Source organism: Vulpes vulpes, chromosome 1 (genome assembly GCF_048418805.1).
Source record: "Vulpes vulpes isolate BD-2025 chromosome 1, VulVul3, whole genome shotgun sequence".
NCBI classification, from domain to species: Eukaryota; Metazoa; Chordata; class Mammalia; order Carnivora; family Canidae; genus Vulpes; species Vulpes vulpes.
Window position 1 is genome coordinate 50,359,800 of NC_132780.1, and position 19,534 is coordinate 50,379,333.

Below are 19,534 nucleotides of genomic sequence, written 5' to 3' on the forward strand. Positions count from 1 at the left end.
CCTGGAGGCTGGAGTTGGACAACTCTTCCTCTGAATACAGTTCTCCCTCTAAGATTTTGGAGAATAAAAGGGAGATAGAGGACAAAACTAACACATAAACCCAAGGGACTGCTCCTCTATTCTATGCTTTCCGCGCTGGCCTCGGATCCCCGGCATTGTCTGGTGTGTGATGAGGGCCTCCAGTCAGGCCTCCACCAGCCGGGCTGCGTCCGACTCAGGCTTAGCCTGTCTCCTCTTTCCTAACTCACCGTGGTCTTTTCTCCTTTCTCTGCGGCTTCGTTTTCTCCTCACCACCTGCTCCCATCTCTCCCTGTGGCCTCTTGCACTTCGGTGCTCCCTCCTGCTCACCCACGGCCCCCGTCCCCCTCGTGTCCCGTGGGTTTGTGTGGAGCAGTGACCTCTGGCCTGAGCCGCGGGCCAGAGCCCGCAGTTTGATTACCAGCATGACTGCTCAGGGGGTGCGCCCCGCCCTCAGCCTGTGGACTCTGGAGGGAGTCCCCTCGGCCTCGGCCTGGGTGTCTAGAGTCTGGCCCGACCGAGGAGGGGAGGGCGGGCACGCCTTCTCGGGAGAGGGAACCAGCCAGCCAGGAGGAAATTCGGAAGGGGTCAAGGTGGGCAGGGCAGGACCTGCAAGGAGAGGGCTTGTGTTTTGCAGCCCAGGTGGGTGCGCTCGCGCCCTGGGCCAAGGAGCGGCTCACACCCGGCTGTGCTCTCCCTCGCACGGCACGGCCGAAGCGCCCTGCGGTTGTGAGTCTTCGTGTCAGGGCCATTAGGGACCTTCGGTGAAGGAACTATGCGACTTTGGGCATGAAATGCAAACTCTCTTGTGAAATGCAAACCTAGCCTCACCTATTAATTGCTTCTAATTAAGGAGAAACATTTTAGCCAATTAGCTTTTGGAATTTAAGTGTAATCAGAAGGGTAAGTCAGAGATTTGCTAATTGCTTCCTCCATCGCGGCCATTAGCCTCAGCGCGGGCATACGGAGACCCGGGATCGAGTCCTGTGTCGGGCTCCCCGTGCATGGAGCCTGCTTCTCCCTCTGCCTGTGTCTCTGCCTCTCTCTCTCTGTGACTATCACACACACACACACACACACACACACACACAAAGATGTCCTATCACTGCCCCCACACTTTTGGGGTCTAACCTGTCCAAGGTGTCCGATGGCATTAGCCTTCCATGATTCGTGACAAATTCCCATGATTCGTGATAGCCTTCCTCGGTTCCAGGTAAGGTGGGAGCTGAATAAGGAAAGAAAGAGCATCTAGGGATAGAAGGGCCGAGGGCACATATTGAGGCTTTGGTACCAACAGGAGTCTTATGGGCTGGCTATGGCTCTTGCAGCCCCATGGATGTTTTGAAGAAGATCTTTGTCTCTTCGTGTTCTCTTCCACTCTTTTTTCTTGCCTCTTCCTCATTGTAATGGTCTTTTTTCCTAGTTTTGGTGGCACTTCGGCCTTTTCCAGAGTACTGGCCCCGTTCTGTGGACACCTGAGCACGGGGCCCCAATGGGGAGCTATGTTCTCTCTCAGCCCATAGCCGACAGCCTCCTGCTTTTCTCCTGCCTCATCTCGCTTCTTGTCTTGCTGCATAAGAGGCTCTCACCGGGAGTCTACCTACTGCTGCTGCTGATTGAAATTTGTAATTACAAAGATTATTCTTTTGGCATCTTAAATGTGGGCTTAAGGCTGCAGTCCTGACCAGTCAGGACTTGCTCATCAATTTCTCCTCCATCTACATGATTTTTCTCTTTACAAAAATAAAACCGGCTCTGATCCACCCCCCCCCCTTCCATGAAAATACAAGCTGTTGTCCATTGTGTACAAATATATTGCCGTTGACAGAGGTATTTCCTGGGCTTGCTGTAGTGTGAACTCTTATCTGGCTTTATTTTTGCCTCAGTGGTAGCTTATATCATACGCCTATGCCCTGGCTCTTAAGTCCTATGGATAGGGAGCAGATGAGTAAAGGAACACACTCCAGAAAAAAGGAATGTAAAGGGGGTTCAATTGACTTTGAGAAAGCTGTGGCTGTGGTTGCCTCTTCTAGTGACAGTGCTCACTGGGGTGTGTCTGTCAGGGCAAGGGCTCCCTCTCAGCTAAAAGGCCCATTCTCTTTGCCCCAAGAAAGGGAATTCCTAAAAAGTAGGTGAGAACCAATGACAGTAAAAACACCCTGCCATGTAGAACGCACATGCGTTGGCCAGGCCAAGCTCCATTTGGGTCTTCTCTACTACTCCCTTCTTTGTGTAACAATAGAGTCCTGGGTCCCTCTGCTTTCCTGAGGCCCAACATGTTCCTAACAGATCAGAACTGCCTCCAAGATCCCTAAATGGCAGTTATTTCCTGGCAGGGAACCTATGCAGAAAATGGTGTCCAACATGTTCTCCGTCATGACAATGTGAATGCTTAGACAGATTGGTGTTTGAGGCGTGTTCTCATTAGGTGCAACCTTCATTAAGAGTAATTAAAACTTGGCAAATGTTCTTTTTGGATGATTAATAGGCCATCTCCACTTCTCCTTTTGGGAGGTCAGTTGCCAGTTACCAAAAATGAAACACCTGCCTTTACATCAATGTGGCTGCTGCCCGAAATTTAGCAGCATGCAGCATTCCCAAAGCTGTTAAATATACCCATCGTGCCAAAAATAATGGGGCCTTACGTTTACCTAAGTCCTGAATAAATATGGTGGATTTGGGGACACAAATCTGATTAAAAACTTCTCCCCAGGCCAACATGAAAAACTAAATTAGCTTACTTAGTTAGGTATATGTAATTTATAAAGAATATAAAATTGGATGGCAATGAATGTTCATTTTGGTGGTATAAAACATGTCTAAGAGTCTTTCAATTTGAATTCTAATTAATGCAATTAATATTTTCCATGCTCAGTTTCAGGGGATACCTATTCCCCATGACCAAGTGAGCATTATGTATGAAGTTCACCACCGAAGTGCTTTAGGAAGAGATTGTTGATTAGACCAGGAGGTGAAATGATGAAGTTCTAAGGCAGGAAACTCTGCTTAACACTTTATGACTGTTGTTTGTAGATGATGGATCTGTTAAGGAAGGACATTTTATTACTGGAGCATCTTATTCAGTGTGGGGTCCACAGGGGTTCCAGTTCTTTCAGTTGACTCCTCCTGTCCCCTCTGGGCCAGACCTCATCACAACCATCACTGCTCTCCACCTTCAGAAGTCTGCAAAGGACACACATTATCTTTAGTTTCTATGCAGATGAGGATACAGAGGCTCCAAGGTTTCCAGCGACCTGCCCAAGTCAGAGCTGGTCACCTGCACCCCCATCAGCTGGAAGGGGGGACAGGCTCTGGCCTGGAGGGGCCTCCCTCCCCTGCCTGAGTCACAAGCCCACACCTTCCACTGGCATCCTGCCCCTGCGGTGGCAGAGCCCTGAAAAGGATTTCCTCTCTCTGGACTCCCAGACACAGAGACAGTTGACAGGTCTCCACTCTTTCCCACGGGTGAACATGTGCTTTTGTGGAAAGATGGCACAGAGGAGTTGGCATCTCTACGTCATTTTCAGACCTGGCCCACACTGGCTGTGTAGCCGTAGCCCGACCAGATTATGGTCCCAGAACACATTCAGCTGGAAAGAGTCTAGAGACAGTCTCCGCTGGTGCTCAGAACCACCAGGACAGCTGGTTAGCGCGCGGGTTCCTGGGCCTCACTCCCGGGATTCTGACTCAGTAGGTCTTGGGGGGGGGGGCGCGGGGAGGCACTGAAGATTCTGCCTTTCTGGAAAGCTTCCAAGGCACGTCAAAGCTGTGGATCCATGAACCCCACCCAAGTATCACTGGCCTAGGATAACCCTAGCTTTAACTGGGTTGGCAAACTCTCTCAAGGGCCAGTAAGTTATTTGAGGCTTTGTAGGCTACACTGGGTCACAACTACCCATCTTTGCCGTGGTAGCTGGAAAGCGGCCATGGATGGACTATCTGGATGTCAATGGGTGCGTCTGTCTTCTGCTAAACCTTTACAAAAACAGGAGGGAGCCTATGGACTGCAGTTTGCTGACCTCTCACCATGTGTTCGTGACAATTTGGGTCTCAAGTTCCTCCCCACCATTCCTTGCTTTCAGTTGGGTATGATATTCCTGGCCTTATTTTTCTCCATGGCTACAATGAAGATGAGACATAATCAGATCATGGACATTCGGGAAGAGCCATTCTGTATCAGGCTCAATCAGCCCCAAAGGTCAGCTACCTTGTTTAAAAGTGTGGGACCTTCGTTTATTTTGATAATCATCACATTTGTCTTTATAAATATTCCCTCTAATTATCAGGCATCACATAAAAAATATTGGTAAGAGATGACAGGATATTATTTTGAACAATAATTTAGGAACTCTCTTAATGTTGGAAAATAAAAACCTACAGTTCTTCTTCTATCAACAATGCTTCCATGAGGTAGGACAAGGAAGGATTCTTTAGCAATATTACTAAGACAAAACAATGAAGTTTATGGTGGCCTGACATGCTAACTGCCTTTGTAAAATATAATTAAAACACAGTCTGTGAATAGGGGTGCCCAGGTGGCTCAGTCAGTTAAGTGTCCAACTCTTGATTTCTGCTCAGGTCATGATCTCAGGGTCCGGGAATTGAGCCCCATGTCCGGTTCCCCACTCAGCACAGAGTCTGTTTGTCCCTCCTCTCCCGCTGTTCCTCCCCCCATTCCCGCTCTCTCTCTCAAACAAGTAGAATCTTTGAAAAAAAAAATTCTATGAACAAACATATAACCAACAAGTTATATTATTTTTATTCATGTTAGAATTTCTATCAGTGTTTGAACATTAATATTTAGAGAGTTTGTACATTTTTGCCTTCCAAGGTTTAAAATGAGAACCACACTAGGTCACAAATGGTAACTAATACATATTTCACAATCGCATGAATATTTACTCGATCTCTCACTCTCTTAACACTGTTAGACTTTTCTTTTCCTTGCTGTACTTTACAATGAAAAGTGTGCCCCACTCATGTCTCAGCAAAGTTCCAGACATTATGGATTCATCACATATAAATTCTTTAAAAATATACTTTTGTCAAAAGACTTGATGACTACTATATACACTACAAAAATAAATTTTCATATAAATAAATTATATGGCATACTTTTATCTTTGTAATTGAAATGACACAAACCCATTTCTGCCCAAACTGGCAGACAATGAGACCCAGTTTGAATATTTATTTCCTTTAAACTCCTTACACTAACACCTACCATGAGTCCTTAATGAAAATGTTATATACTCTGAACTATTTAACATTAGTAAGCACTCTATACAAATAAAAATTCTGTTCAAAAGTAAAACAGCTGTAATAGTGTTTCCAATAGAAATAAAATCCCTGCATTTTTTGTTATAAACTGGCATGACAAATAGTGTAGGAAAACATTCTTATGATACAAAATTATAAATATCAGCAAAGATTTTTTTAAAAAATTAAAACATCCAAATTAACAAACAAGACAGACAAAATAAAACTATTTTAAAAAGAGAGAGAGAGAGAAATTCTGGCTGCCTGCCTGTCCCCAAGTTCTCCCTTTGCAAATGTGACCATGGGAGAGTTCTACACTGTGCAGAAGCGGGGGCATGCAAGCTGTCATGCACCACACAAGCTGGGCTCAGGAAAGGAGTGAAGAGGGCATGCCACGCGCCAGAGGGAAGCAGACCTCAGAATTTTGCACCATCTCTCTCTTGAATGCAGGACATAAGTTTTCTGAGCAGAGCTAGGTGTTAGGTGACAGTGTGGCTGACAGAGGCTCTGAACAGTAGAGGCGGGCCCGCCGGGGCCCCTGGCACATGAACACACACACCTGGTGGCCACAGGTGGCTTCCAATTAGTATCTTACAGTTTTGCGGCAAGTTTTAGGGTCTGAGGTCACTATACTGCTGGGTACTGCTGGGAGCCCATTGCCTTTTGACTGAGATTTTCTGTGTGAAACATGAGGGCACAATGGGAGCTGCCATTTGTGCTCCTACAGTAGCTTAGTCTGGGTATCAACTGCCTCCCCGACACTTGCAGGTCTCCAGCTGAGAGCAGAGGAAGACCAAACCTCAGAGCAAGACGAATGATGATATAGAAGCAGATCTGTAAATATAATGCCTGGTTGAGAGATCTGCCTCCACATCCAATCTTCAGTGGGGTGTATGCAATTACCATCTATCTCCCTGCTCTCTGATCAGTGTCACGTGGAAAGAACACTACTAAGGTTGGGAGGAGGGACACCGTTGATTTAGGAGGTGTGTACCCATCACATTAATAGTAGCACACTGAGAAGGATCCTTTGGAAGCTCTTATCAGAACTTCTGATGCTGTATCACCACACTAGATGCTATTTATTTTTAAAGAAGGTACAAATGGATGCAAAAAGCCCCAACCAACTGTGCAATTTAGGAAGAGGGGGAATTTAAACCGTAGGGACTCGGAACATCACCTCTGGATTGACAGTGGGCACTGAATTAACAGGTTTTTCTACTTGTAGCAGGGTCATTGCTTCTGAAAGATTTGCAATTTGCTCTTAAACTTTTGAAGGTACGTGTGTGTGTGTGTGTGTGTGTGTGTGTGACAAGAGGTACCATGAAGGCTGCATCTCTAGAGTATACGTTCGTGGCCCGGTGGGAGCTCACCACTAAACGTGTCTTTTAACTCTTTAATACCAATGAAGATGAACAGATATTAGCTCTAAATCCTGAGGTTCCAATGTCCACCACAGTGACCCACGCGACACAGCCCGTCTCCTCTGAGGCATGAATTGGGAGTGTCTGGATAGCAGCCATGATTGAAAGAGATGCCTTGGACCTGAAGCAGGTCTGGCAAAGGGTAAGGCGACATTCAAGGCTAGCTTTCCACCAGCACCAAGCAATAAAGATATCCTGACTCTTCCAGCCTAACTAGGGCAGAGCCCATGAAGGATTACAGACAGTGAAAAGAGACAAAAAAAAAAAAAAAAAAAAGAAAAAAATAAAATCACAGTACAGTACATTGGGAAACCACGCACGTGTTCACACACACACAGCCAAACAGAATCACATCCAATTACACCTGGAGAAGCCACCGGGGTTAATGTACTTTCTTCATATCTGCTCATTAAACAACAAAATTACCACGCATAGCGTGTTTGAAAGTTAACAGTAACATTTCATACTACCACAGGGTTGTGATATGCAAATTTAAAAATATTTTAAACAGAAATCTTTACAAAATAATCCTATTACATAAGCAATATTTGCATAGAATTATACAGGTAAATTATACAATATTTAAGCAGCAGCAACATATGCTGAAATTTAAGACTAAGTTAAGCTTGGTTGTGGCACAGAGATCCATGTACAATTCGGGAGGGGCCCTGCGGCGGCCTCCCCACTGCCTGCTCTGGGGGCAGCGGTGGCGAAGGCCCACATCACACTACTTTATATCCGTTCGTTCCTTTGTATATTACATATGTGTACACCTCTTAAATATTTATAGAACTATTTCACAAAATAATACAATCGGTTACAGTAACGCTGAACTGCTCTTCTGGTGTGCACATCTGTGTAACTCTAAGCAGTTCTCTTCAAGCAGTTTGGGGGTGGGGGTCGGGGGCTTCCAATCTTTGGCCTCTTTGCATCAGATTCTGCTCATCCTTTAAAAGAAAAAAGAAATCAAATGAGGCAACAGGTGTTACGAGTCCATATATTTAAGAAAGCACAAAATCAAGGAAAGTGGTCAACGGTATTAGGATCAGGATGGGGGTGCTGAGTGAGGGCATGAGGGGCTTCCAGGGGCACGTGGCGAACCCTTCTGTGATCGGAGGGCCAGAGACATGGATGTGTCCATTCCCCAAGCTATGCATCATATGTACCTGTTATGGTGCCTTATAGAGACTGAAAACCAGGTGAAAGATGCAGCTGCCAGCATCCTTGTGAACTTGCACTAACGCTCACCAGGTTAGCTGCAAGGTGAGGCACCCAATTTGGGACTTGACCGGTTCCCCAAGGATGACAAAGCTTGGACATCAGAGGTCACTGGGGTTCGGTCTGGCTCCTGGAGAAGGCAGTCTGAGAAGCCCCAAGGAGCTCTGCCCCGAGCGTCCCTCCAACACACCCGGGCCGCCCACCTGCCACACGCACCTCAGTTGGAGCTACCGCCCCGGGGTCTCTCCTCACATTCCACATCCTGCAGCTCTATAACTTCCACCTTGGAATCCCTCCTCTCGCACCGGACGTTAAAAGGCACGTGGGGGTCCTCAAATAGCCTGTGGTCAGTCTCCGGGCAGTCCCCGTAGCCCGGACAGAGTCCTCCTCTGGGGTTCCAAGCAGAGCCAGGCCCAGGCGCAGGCGGGGGGTGCACAGCAACAGTCACGGACGCCGAGGCCGTCACAGTGGTGATGGGCTGGCAGTAGCTGGGCGTGGAGCTGCCCATGGCAGTGAACACTGGGTGCCGGGGGTTGTTAGAACGGGCTCCCCGGGGGCCCGCGCGGTCCCTACTGCCAGGGCCAGGATGCCCGTCAGTAGAAATTTCGAAAGCGTCTCTGCGCGGTCTGTAGGGGGGCGGCCGCAAGCCTTCTCTGGGGGGTTCCCTCCGGGGCTGCTGGCCTGGTCGCCCAGGAGGAAGGGTCTCTGAGTCCAGGGGGGGCTGCTGTCGAGGGTTTGAGGGTGGGTGATGTCTCGCTTCGGGATGGACCACCTGCAGAGGGCAAGGGCAGGTTACAACAGGCGGGACGCTCACCCCAGGCAGGGTATCACCCCTTGCAGCGCCCAGCCTTTTCTTCTTGGCGCAGGCTCCTGCTGGCCACCCACACACAGCTCTTCACCCAGTGCTCAGTCAACCCCACAAATGGCTGGGAGAGGCCTCGGGGAATCAACGGGGCCTCCCACCAACAAAAGAAAAACCTGTTCTTTTAGAACCTCCCTGACGTGGCAGAGGAAGGCCTCATTTGGACCTGGCATCTAGGCCTTCTCTAGCACAGCTGGCCGGACACATATGGCTGCTGCCCATAAATGCAGGGCTGTGGTTGGAGGTACCGGGGCTGCCTCCCTCCTCCAGCATGCCACCCCACCCTGTGCTGCAGGGTCAGATCCCAAGGTCCTCCTCTTTGTAAACTGCTGAACATCTGGCTCTGGCTCACCCAAACGCAGTACATTGGCAGGACTGTATATGTACGCTGCTGAACGCGGTAGCCACTAGGAAACATATGGCTCTTTACACTCAAATGAACAAAATTCCAAATTCAGTCCCTTTGCTGCACTAGCCACATTTCAACTGCCCAACAGCCACATGTGGTCAGTGCTCACTATATCGGTGAGCACAGAGGGAGCATTTCCATCATCACGGAAAGTTCTATGGGGCAGCGCTGCTCTGTCCGGTTGTTAGGAATCTGGTTTCTGGGTCTCTATACAAAGCATGGAGCAACACAGTGGCCACATCAATCAAAAGGACCGTGACCAACTTCAAAGTCGTTCAGCTTGTACCTATTTTTAGGCTCCCGCTGAACAAAACCAGATTCACACTGCAGCTCAGCAGGCATCGTCACGGGGGGTAAGAGGAGGAAAATTTAGGTTATTTGGTTGGCCTCTCTCTCTTTCATGCTAGGGCTGCTGTGGCCTGGGACTGGAATACCCATTTCCTGGAGGGACAGCAGGAGGCCCTCAGTTGGAGTAATACAAGCCTTAGAACCTTCCTTGGGTTTTGTGTGCTGTGCTCTGGGCCTGGGGAGCTGAGGCCATCCTGGGGAGCACAGAGAGGGCAGGACATGACTATGGCTTTTGGAGCCTCTGAGAAGGGGCTCCTGGGTTCTCATGGTTTTCCTGAATGACTGAGGGCTGAGCTCCTCTGCTCTCTCCAGCTACTTGTGGTAACGTCTTAGACATCAGTAACCGAAATCATTTTGTACCAAGGGCATTTAAATGTAACAGAAGGGGGAGGAGAAAAATCACTCTGTTGGCAATAAAAATACCACTACATTTTTAAAAAGTGTTATTCTAAAATGATACGTAGCTTAAAAACAAAACAACCAAAAACCACAGCAGAAGTCCCAGCAAAGCACACTTTACCTCTGGCTCTTAAGCTCCAATTGTACTCAGCCTGAATGAGATGCACACCTATGCTTCCCATAGCTAATGTTACTGGCCACTGCCCTTTTCAATCCATAAAACATCTGACCACATGGAACTGATGTTTTTATAGTTTAGGGAGTCAAACAACAGCAATTTCATGATTCCACCTAATCTCTACTTTATTTTAAAATCCTATCTGTCTGGGAATTACTGTTCAGAGGAGGCGGGGGCTGCCCCTTGGATGACTTACAGTGGAGCGGGCAAAGACGGGGTTTTCTGTGGCTTCCACGATCACCTGGTGGGCAGGGCCCCTGGTGCCCTGCTGGGCCTCGTAGTGCCGAAGCTCTTCACTGATGCCCGACACTGTAGTCTGAGAACTGTACTCCGAGTCAGAGGAATCAGACCCATTGGTTGCATGGCTGGGTGGCACGGCAAACCGGACCACACTGGGGGGTGGCTCAGGGGAAGGGGTGGGCAGTCGGTTCAGCCCGTTGGCTGGAGATACCTATTTAAGGAGATTCCACAGTAAAGTGTTATCATTCATTTACCTGCTGGTCACATTCAAAGCACAAAACACAGTATCACTTGGGGGTCTCTGCACCTGGCCCCCCACGGCCCCAGCCTCTCCCACTATCCCACGTTCACCATCCCCACGCTGCCATTGCGAGGACCGTCAGGCCTATTGGCTGGAGCAAAGGAACTGCCCTCTGCTTTTACACTCTGAGAAGCAGCCTATGCCCTTTCGTTTTTTTAAGCCCGGATACTCATCTTGAGCGGAAAATGCTTCACTGATAGAGAACTACAAGACTCAGGCTGCCAATCACTTAAGTGGTTTAAAATACCCAGACCAAACTGAACCAAAATGAGTACTACATCCCCCAAACTATTAAATTGAAGAGAAAAAAAGCTATTGTTGTTGACTCTTTACTGGAACGGTAAATAGTCAGTAATGCTGCTCTACCTACGTATCTAAATCAACAGTGACCCTAAGAAGGGCAGCATGCAGGCGGCCTGAGGATGGTACATTACTCCTGGGAATTACTGACCTCAGGATATGGTCCGAAGAAGGACAGAAGGACTGGCAGCAAAACCAGCCCATTGAGAACACCCAGGATTGTTAGGATCGCCAGGACAGCAAAGAAATACCTTGAAGACAAAAGAGAAACAGGAACATTCACTGTGACAAAAGTAAATGAAGCTAGCCTTCACGTGCCCAAATGTTATGTAGTATGTCAAAACCAGAAATTAACACAGCCCACATGTTTGAAAAGGTGGTTATAAAACTGTGGTTCAAATTCAGCAGGAGATTAGGGTTTTTTTTTCCCCCTTTTTTTACCTTGTGACTACAAGGTCGAGGTCTACATTCCACAACCCAAAGTGTTAGTTTGTGAAGGGAAAAGAGAAAAATTAGTTTGTTAATTTGCTGAAATCTCCTGGCATGTAATGTTATTTATGAATGTGTTACACAAACACAAAAATATGGAATGTGAGCTGAATTGCTGAGCAGATTGGAAGCACAAACACAATGCAGAGGGGCCCTGTCCGTGAAAACCCAGCAGAAGCAAACAAATGAAGTGAAGGGTGTAGAATTTAAACAATTTAGCTCAGGAGGAAAAGCAGCCCACTTCTGCAGGCAGCTAATCCACTGTGAAATGCTTCTGCATCTTAGAGCAGAATCTCTAATTAAGTCTCTAGCGTATCAGGTAAGGCTTTCCCTGGGCTTTCATTAATCACAACTTTCTGCCTAGAATTCTGTGAGTTCCAGTTTTACCAAACGGCTCCAATTGCAACCTTTTTTAGCACACAAGAACCAGCTTTCTCCAAAGAAAACGCTGCCCATTCTGTGGTTGCTGGGGTATTTGCGGGGGAGGGCGGTCCACAATGAGGGGGCTGCTCTGTGGGCCAATCTTTTGTTGAACAATTTAGCATCTCTGAATACTCTTGTTTTGCGTCAGCCAATTCACACATAAAGGCCACAGCACCATGAAGACGAGGAGAGTGCACAAGTGGCCCTGCTTTCCCACCACTGAGGGCTAAGGTCTGGGATCCTTCATGAATACCAAGGTAAACCTGTCAGCTCAGGAGAGCTGCTGGCGGACACTCCACACAGCTGGAGGGAGTGGGCTCCACTCAAGTGTATGTCTTCTGGAACTAAGATATCTAGGGCAATTTTGCTAGAATTGGCCTTGGGCGGCGGGGGGGGGGGGATGCTCAGGATGTTCTGTGAGGGAGGAAGGCAAGATATCTATCTGTTAATGGTCCTCTTGATCATAAAACAGAACAGGCACCATACTTTGCCATGACTATATATGTTTCGACATTAGATGAAAGGAGTGAGAATCCCTATAAAAATACAAATACCTCGCAGCTATTGTAAACACTAGAAACTTCTGAGCTGCATTAGTAAAAAGCAAGCTGCCAATGTCTTGCTCTAATGTAAACTGCTGGAACTTTAGGCTGAAGCATATATCAGCAGCAGCATTAAGACATTTGCATCCCATCCATCTAACTGTAGAATAAACAGACCAATTAGATTTCTGACGGCTTAGTGTATACAATGTCTGCTCATTTAGCTGACCTCAGTGAGGGCTTTATCTGGTTAATCCATCCAGTTCTAGAAAATGGGAAGCCCTTTTAAGTGCTTGAAACAAGAACCCTGATATCTCTGGGAGAGAACAGGAAGCCATGGGTTAGAGGAGAGCTGGGACTCTGCCCTCCATCCTGGTTCCCAGCTGGTTGCGCTGATTCTGGCAAAGATACCCCCACTGTGGCTCACTCAGCATCCCTGCAAGGCTGAGATCCTCTGAGATCCCATCATACCCATCATTTCCCCATGCTGCTGCACCACCTATCAGCTCCCTCTACACTCCAAGACTGTATGCTACATGGAGAGAGAGGAGGTCCACATTACTTGCTGCTGCCTTTGATGGCACTTACAAGGTGCTTGTTACATGTTTCTCACTCAACACAGTGTAACGAGCACCTCATAAGAAATCATGTAAAAGAAACTCTCCTTGACATAGGGGTTTTACCCCATAAAGAGACATCTACTAATGCCCAAATACGCATATGCTATGGAAATAAAGGAAAGGTCAAAGTCAAGTTAAGAGCTGAAGATAAAACTCAGGCCAAAAGCTTGATCTAATTCAGGCACACATTTACCTGGTATTGGAAAACAAGAATGTACTAATTGGATTGTTAGCTGATTAACGGCGCTGGGTTGAGAAGACCGGTGGCATGGGATCACCTGGGAGCTGGCTGGAAATACAAACTCTGCTCTGCACCCTCCCTACCCCTAGCGACATTCAAGCTGCATTTGCAGAGCCTTGGATGATTCAGAAGCATGATGTGGTCGGAGAAGTTCTGGTCCACACCGTGATAGCTATGCCACCTCTGCACTTGCCCTGTGCTAACTACGCTGATGCAACTCTGGCATGCCTTCGAGGAAGGCTTAATCTCTGCTGCCCCGCTGCCCACTGGGGCAGGCTGTGGGGGCCATTCAGAGAAGAAAATGGTCTTTCCCTGCAGTTCTCAAATTCTTTTCAGAAGGAAAAACTCCTTTTCTAAGCCAAAAACTCTTATTCTTCATAAATCCACCAGAAACTGCTTGCCTAGGGATCCAAAAAGAAGTATCCAAACTAGGTCTCGATTACCAAGATTTGACACCAAACTCACACATTTAATGTTCTCTACATCTTACTAAGAACCTGAATGTGAAGTCTGGGCACACTACCTCTGCTTCTTAGAAGACTAAAATATAGTTGACAATTTTAGGTATCTGTAAGTGTTCTATTGTTTTGAAGAGAAATGGAGGTCAGTGAAGGGGAACCAAGGTCAGAACTGGGGTACTGGGTGGCCCCCTGGTTTCACGCTGTGGAGCTCTTTGCTACTGGTCACAGACTCTCCATCTCTCCTCCCCAAGCTGTTCCCTAAGATGGCTCTAGAAGAGAGCTTGTCCTTCTACCGCTCAGCAGGTCTCTGAGTTAAAAAAACTCAATAGGAAGTGGAGCCATGGACTGTGGTGATCATTTCACAATGTATTCGTACAGCCACACATCACATTGTATGCCTTAAAAATATATGATTTTTATGTGTCGGTCATAGCTCAAATTAATCTGGTGGGGGAGAGTATAGTCACCATGAAGACAGGCAGCTATGTACAGATACAGAAGGAAATATGCAATGGAGATCACAGGAGTGATAATGATTCTGAGGAGTAAGAACCGTCTCCCCTCCTGCTTACCTGACAATGAAATCAAACTCCGAGCCCGCCAGCATCAGCACTCCCAGCAGAGTGGACACGGCGCCGTCCAGGACGGGTGCGAACATGTGCTCCAGGGCTAGCACGGCTCTGCGGTTCTTATCGCCAATGGCTGTCAGGAAAGCCTGCACAAGGACAAGGGGAGGTGAGCGGGCACCCGGACCTACAGACCTTCTCAGAACAGCTTCTGTTTTAGCTTCTGGAATATTTAATCTGGATGGCTCAAGACCCCAAACCTAGACTTATGCTAATGCGACCTGTTCGTGATACCGTGTCATATTTGGTGTTGATGTAAATCTTGAACTGCCACAAAAAAAGACAGAAAGCATATTTACTTTAAATTAAAAACCAAACAGAAATGATACAAAAATGAAAAAAAAAAAAAAAAAAGAAATGATACAAAAATGAGCAAAATGTCCTCTCTCTTGCTGTGGCTGCCCTGGGCTTTCCTCCCCACCCTACATATCTCTGGCATTTATCTGGGCCCACAGAGTGAAGATGAGAGCACCCTTCTCGATTTTGTGGAAGGTTCAGATCTTACTTCCAAGCAGGCCCAGCTGAGGGGTGCACGCAGCTGGGTGCTAAGTACCTTCTTCCTCATGATGAGGCAGGATTTCCCTTGCTGTGTTCAAACTAACATGCCATGGAAGTGTCACAGGAAAAACTTAGGACTCAAAATTCAAAAAGTTCTAACTCTATGTGGTCCTATCCCCACCTCCTTCATGTCCTAAAGCTCCACTAGGTCAAGAATGCTCTTGATACCAAATGGCAACTTTATAGAGTGAGCCCCAGCATATCAGACTGTTGGCTTTGCAGGGTGACCCAGGACTGGGTTAATGTGAGTCAGTTACTATTAAACCTTGCTTGGCCATTTGGTGAGACCCTAACAGGAGCCTGGCACAAGCCCTTTCTCTGCCTGAAAGTTAAAAGGCTGCTCTGGGATATGCTGAGAAAAGAAGGCTTGGGAACTCTGCAGACCACAGTTCCTTAAAAATCAAGACCAACCACACACTGGGTACACTCCGTCCCTTGCGTAACTTGTGGAAGAACACTCAGGTTGTTCTCTTGAACAGAGAAAGAAAGAAAAGTATGCAAAAATGTACTATGAGTTTTCATACTTTTCTCTTAAGTGCATATGCTCTAGAAAGCACACACTCTTTCAGAAATGGGGAAGGCTTTAGGGTCAGCAGAATTGCCTTTCTATCTTGGGAGGCATCAAGATGGTTTGGAACCATGTTACTTTGTGCCATACTTGGGCCATGAGGCGACAAGGGTCAAGTTGGGTTGTATCATCTCACATACAACTTATGTTGTGGGGAACAGGGAACTGACAGGAACCCATTGATTCTCTCAGGATGTTCATAGAAGAATAGTGCTCCTCACCAGCCTTATTCCATCATTTTACAAAGCCCAAAAGAGCAGCACCGACCCACTTTAAGTAGACCTTCACATACATGCTCAGGTAAGGACGCCGTATTTTGCACATGGACAGTCTCTCAATGAAAGTGTAGGCTATGAGCACTGAGCAGGGATTACTGCTCACAAAGCCAAGGTGGCTTTTGGGACTCCTTAAATTCTTGGAATTAAATTTTGTATGAGTGGTGGAAGCATTCCTTAATCGTTTATCTAGCACTGGTGTGCACACTGATGTTCGTACCACCTCATGTGTAAAGCCCAGAGTGCCACAACAAGCTGCAGTTTTCCCTTCCACCATGAAAACCTGTTCTAGAACACTCTTGTTTGCAATGCTAGCTACCAAAAAAAGTGGTTTTCACTGGCATCAGAATAAAAGGACTGGTGGATTCTTAACTCTCATGGAAAGTTTTCTCAATTCTGGAGATATTAAGAATTACTTATGTTCTAGGTCCTAGGGATCCCTGGGTGGCGCAGTGGTTTGGCGCTTGCCTTTGGCCCAGGGCGCGATCCTGGAGACCCGGGATCGAATCCCCTATCAGGCTCCTGGTGCATGGAGCCTGCTTCTCCCTCTGCCTATGTCTCTGCCTCTCTCTCTCTCTCTCTGTGACTATCATAAATAAATAAAAAAAAATTAAAAAAAAAATTTGTTCTAGGTCCTAGGCTATGAGCTCTCCTTTTTTTTTTTTTTTGTGAGCTCTTCTTTTAAATAAAAAAATCCCCTCTCCCTCCTCCCAGCTCAGTGGAGGAAAATAATTTGGGTAGGCTCAAAACCTAGAGAATACTGGTTCTGTATTATCAGTTTTTTGCTGAAATGGGACAACTTCAACAAAACATTCTTTCTGAAACACAGTTTACAGTCTCTAAGCTGCCTGCAAATGCCCCTGAAAGACTCCTTGTGGAGAAACTAAGAAGGTATAAGACAGAGCATATGTGCAGATATGCACACGTGCAGACATGCACATGCCATGTGTTGAGCCCAAGGAAAATCAACTCTAGTGACTGCAAAAGCAAGACTGAAAGTAATTTGACCCAGGCTCAATGCTAGGTTTCCTATCTAGGGCATTCCAACATCAGTATTTCTTCAGCCAATATATATTTATTGAGTGCCTACCAATACCCTCAAGGACTTAGGCTATAAGCACAAGTGTGGACAGAACATAATTCACACACTGCTCAGAGGCTTTTGAGTAATTTTCTGATAAATGTACATGATGGGTTTGTCTCTTGGTTTATTTTTTTTAAAGATTTATTTATTTATTTATTCATGAGAGACACAGAGAGAGAGGCAGAGACACAGGCAGAAGGAGAAGCAGGCTCCATGTAGGGAGCCCGACGTGGGACTCGATCCTGGGTTTCCAGGATCACGCCCTGGGCCGAAGGCAGGCGCCAAACTGCTGAGCCACCTAGGCGTCCCTTGTCTCTTGGTTTAAAGACTCCCCCTGATGTTTAACTTCCTTCTGCTCACAGGCTGGGCACAGAAAGAGAGAGGGGGAAAATCCTGTTGAGAGCAACCCTGGTCCTCGTACTTCCTGCTCTCATGAATTTGGAAGCAGATAGGTCGAAGGTGGGTGGGCTCAGGTGAGAAGCAGTTTCTCTGTCATGCTGCCCCACGCCTGTGAGTGTGGTCTCACTTTATCACCTCTTTATAACTGTGGTTTTAAAAAATGTGTGTATTTGTGTACACTCACACACACTCATACCATCTAACTTAGGAACAAAACTGACAACTTACCGACCTGTCATGACACTAATGACACCAAATAAGCAGAATCCCTCCCGGCCCACTGCCAACACGTTTTACCTCCGATGCCCTGCCCTTAGACTGCCCCAGAGGGAAGGAATCCACCTAAATTTCAGCCACTTCTTGCTGGGAATGCCTGTGCTCTGAAGCCTCTTCATTATGACACGTGTTACGTGTGTTCCTTGATGTTGGAAAAAACGCAAAGGTCCCCAACCCAGAGACTAATGAGGGCCAGAATGAATGTCTGGCCTTGCCATAAAGTTCTCAATGAAGGGGTCTCCCATACCAGAGCAACGTGAACGGTGAACTCCACTCCTATGCCGACAGAAGCGATCAGGATGACCACTGGCACAGCACTCAGCTTGATTCCAATGAGGCCCATCATGCCAAAGAGCTCGACTGTCATCAAAGCCAGCACCGTCACCTTTAAGAAAATGCATGCAATGAGCAGATGGGCACAGACACACTCCAGGGGCTGCAGACAGGACAGGGCTCACTCCAGATCAAGGGCAGAGAAACAGCCAGGACCCACATACAATGGAAGCGTGGACTTGCTTTTACTCTGAACACCTGTCTTTACTTTCAAAATCACTGCACTGCTGCCGAGAAGAGAGACTTTGGGACAATTTTGGGATAGCTGCTTTGGGACAGCAGCTTGTTTAAGGAGTACAAAAAGGCAAAGTTTGGTATTACTACCATAAGCTGTCTTTCCAATACGTCTGCTCTAGAAAGCAAAAATACATAAAATAAAAAATTTCACAACTATTCCATTTGAGTCATCTAAGAATTACAGAAACATGGACTTGTAACTAGCTACAAATTTAATATAGTTTAAAATAAGGTATTCCCTTCTGTTTTGATCTTAATCATCAAAAACCATCCTTCAATTTACAACAGAATTGAAACTTCAGAGTTTTTGGTTGTGCCCTATTCTCCATCCTAAAGAAAGCAGATAGGAGGAGTGAATAGAAGCTTTTCTTTTGTTCTGTTAAGAGAGGATGACTAGGGAGAAAGGGGACTTCTGGTCAGCTGACATGGGTCAGGTTACAGGCGCTTTCACTTTGAAGAAATGAGGAGCAAGGCGGGTGGACACAGCAAGCAGTTAAACCCAGGAAAAGCTCTTATTTGCCTTTCATCTGCCTTGTAAAAATTTGCACAGAGATGGAAAGAAAATCTGGGAGGTAGACTATGGAGTTTGTTGAGCCAAAGGGAAGAAAATACAACTAGAACAGCCAACTTTACAGAGATGGGAGAGGAGTGGCTGTTCTTTCCTTGTCAGGGGTGGGGCAGTGGGCAGTGGTGGCAGGGGAAGGACAGGTCCAGTAACAGTTCCGTTTGCTTTCTTTAATAAGCTAATGAAAGATGGACAACGTCAATTGCTTAAGTACCATGAAAACCCCTACAGACTAAACATTTACCTTTAACATACCTGCTGCACAGACATATGGTACATAAATGAGACCTGGTCTCTGTTTTTATAATTTTGGCATTTTGAAGGCTGTACCACAGTTCATGGAATTTAAACAGTGCCATGATTTTATTAGATATTACACAAAACTTACTTCAGATCTGAGAGTATTACACTTGGACAGAAGGATACCAAAAAATAGGTTAGTAATACCAGTTCACCAATGTCCTCCAAGCTTTAAAGCACACACACAATACTACAAAACCATCTCAAAAACCATTTTACCCATATACCATTGTCCTAAACTTCTCTAATTGTCCCCTGCCCCTTTTTCAGAAGAATCTTCTCTATGTTAGGTCTGTGACATAGTCACAAAAGGACCATTTAAGTAAAAATAAATAAATGAGTTATATTCGAATTTAATAAATGCAGAGTGTTTGTATTTAATAAATGCTAGGAGCTGTTACAGAAAGTGTGTTTTAAAACTTCCCTGTCTTTACACAGCAAGTTTAAAGCTGTAGGAGAAGAGACACAAGATGAAGGCCATTAAAGGCTCTACCTAACCATGAACCTCGCCACCTCCCACAGAATAAATATAACAAGGGTGATGCAATCTATACCCTCCTCCAGAGGCCCAGACATAAACA

General features: G+C 46.5%; 1 protein-coding gene across 8 annotated transcripts in view; it reads right to left on the reverse strand.

Annotated features, from left to right (window-relative positions):
* Positions 1 to 4,754: 4,754 nt before the first annotated feature.
* Positions 4,755 to 19,534, reverse strand: part of PTCH1 (patched 1) — a 71,032-nt gene continuing 56,252 nt past the window's right edge. For all 8 annotated transcript variants that reach the window (XM_072763842.1, XM_072763854.1, XM_025984251.2 and 5 more), the window contains 6 exons: positions 17,766 to 17,903; positions 14,305 to 14,447; positions 11,108 to 11,207; positions 10,312 to 10,566; positions 8,136 to 8,691; positions 4,755 to 7,648 (listed from right to left, as the gene is read on the reverse strand). In XM_072763842.1, the coding sequence (XP_072619943.1) occupies positions 8,137 to 8,691; positions 10,312 to 10,566; positions 11,108 to 11,207; positions 14,305 to 14,447; positions 17,766 to 17,903 (1,191 nt within the window). In that variant the 3' untranslated portion in view covers positions 4,755 to 7,648; position 8,136. The remainder of the gene's footprint in view (positions 7,649 to 8,135; positions 8,692 to 10,311; positions 10,567 to 11,107; positions 11,208 to 14,304; positions 14,448 to 17,765; positions 17,904 to 19,534) is intronic.